Below are 1764 nucleotides of genomic sequence, written 5' to 3' on the forward strand. Positions count from 1 at the left end.
GGAGGGAGCACGCTAAGGCCAGGCACAAGGACAAGCACAAGCCGGTGTGCAGCTGGACTTGACTGAAAACACTCAAAGCGCTATGGGGGAGCAAGCACAGGGTCTGGATTAAAAGGTAATGAAAAGGGGAACAACAAATAAAAGGGGAACAGTAAAGCAAAAATACATTCATAGGTGATCAGACGAGCAAGTGCATGACATGCGGCAAAAACAAAAAACCTAAAAAGATACCCACGAAAGTTTGAGCATTTGAGCACAGAGAAGGCAAGCACAAGCAACGACAGCAATATGGAAAAGATGTCCTACGAGAAGGGTCGCTTGCCCACGACGAGAGCAGCTGGATGAGTCAAACAGACAAGGGCCTTAAGAGTATCTCCAGATTCTGTGGACAAACGTCTCCCCAAGACGCCTGCGGGCTGAACAGCGTTAAGCTCTTCATCGGTCTCTTCCGATTCGCGCTGGTGCTCAATGTCTTCTCTAGCTGGTTCTTTTGAGGGTTGGCCTGCTTGATCAGCCGCCGTTTTTGGTGTTTCCGAGCCTGTGATAGATTCGGATTTTTCGGCCTTCTCCCCTTTTGCTTGTGGCACTTGTCCTGCCGAACTGAGTTTTCGAAAGTACGATCCGTGATCCCCATCTGTCACCGGGGTGGAAGTCGTAGTTGACGTGGGTGGAGGGCAGACGAAGAAAGCACAGTCCATGGTCGCTCCCTCATTAGGGTTGAAAAGCGCCACAAATGACCTGTTACGAGATCTCGCGTAGATACCTCCTTTATCGCTGGTGTACATGGCTGGAAGATCACCGAAGTTTACCCACGCCCCAGTCCAGTACTTAACTGCAATAGAGCAGTCGCCAGATTCCCCACTCTGGCTAGAGTAAGCATACGTGCCTTCTCTCCTATAGACAACGTCCTCGGGAGTAAAGGTCCGTCCCTGGCGGCGCATCACAAGAACAGACTCATACGGACAGGACAGTGACGCGACGGACTTAGGAGGAATTACGAACACGAATACGAGTACGAGGATAAGAAAATATTTCACCTTACCTCCCTCATAGTGCTACAAACCGTTTTGATATACTCTGCGTTGGTGAGGGGCAGCTCCTTTTGCTCATCTGTCTCCGCAGTAAACGGGTCAAGGCCAGCGCGTACTCGCACGTCGTTGAACTCATTAAGGCAGCTGACCCGGTCTGCAGGGCAAACTAACGAGACAAAAATAAGTATGAAAGAACATTTCTATAGTTAGTTTCGATTCAGGTGCAGGTCAACGCTTACCAGCCTTGTCCGCTGCAGAACCGCTCTCTGCGTGCCCACCGCGGCCGACACACAACAGCGAAACCGCCAAGAAAGTAATAGCGGAATATTTCATGTTCGCCGAGCCAAAATTAAAAAGTGATTTCAAAAAGGAGTCAAGGAAATGTATCATTCGAATGTGATGGCTGCTGTCAATTCGCCTCAATTTTGGAAGGCTACGTTGAGGACGTGTCTGAGAACCTTGAGGCCGGTCCGCAGCTGATATGGTGCTCGACGTCGGCAAGAAGGCCTATTTCAAAGCAGTCAACTTTTTTTGTGACTGGTGAGCTTCGTTTAATAAGCATCTATTTTTGGGGGGCCACAACGTTTAAATAGGGCCACAAGAGCTCAGTGTCACGATCTAGAACAACCAGAACCTGCCACAGTGTGGAGTAACTATCACAAGCGGAATTTGTGCGACTTAGTGAGCGGCTAGTAAATTAAAACCGATGTAACTGCCGCTATTTTAAGTGAGC

The 1764-nt window shown here is 49.2% G+C and overlaps 1 protein-coding gene across 1 annotated transcript; it reads right to left on the reverse strand.

The window, feature by feature from the left end:
• Positions 1-302: 302 nt before the first annotated feature.
• Positions 303-1421, reverse strand: ENH_00048730 (SAG family member; the record flags this gene model as incomplete). The annotated part of the gene is made up of 3 exons (XM_013581133.1): positions 303-929; positions 1043-1185; positions 1271-1421. 3 exons carry the CDS (start codon positions 1419-1421, stop codon positions 303-305), a joined length of 921 nt encoding a protein of 306 aa, XP_013436587.1.
• Positions 1422-1764: the final 343 nt, after the last annotated feature.

This window comes from Eimeria necatrix, genomic scaffold (assembly GCF_000499385.1).
Source record: "Eimeria necatrix Houghton genomic scaffold, Enh_scaff37, whole genome shotgun sequence".
NCBI lineage: Eukaryota > Apicomplexa > Conoidasida > Eucoccidiorida > Eimeriidae > Eimeria > Eimeria necatrix.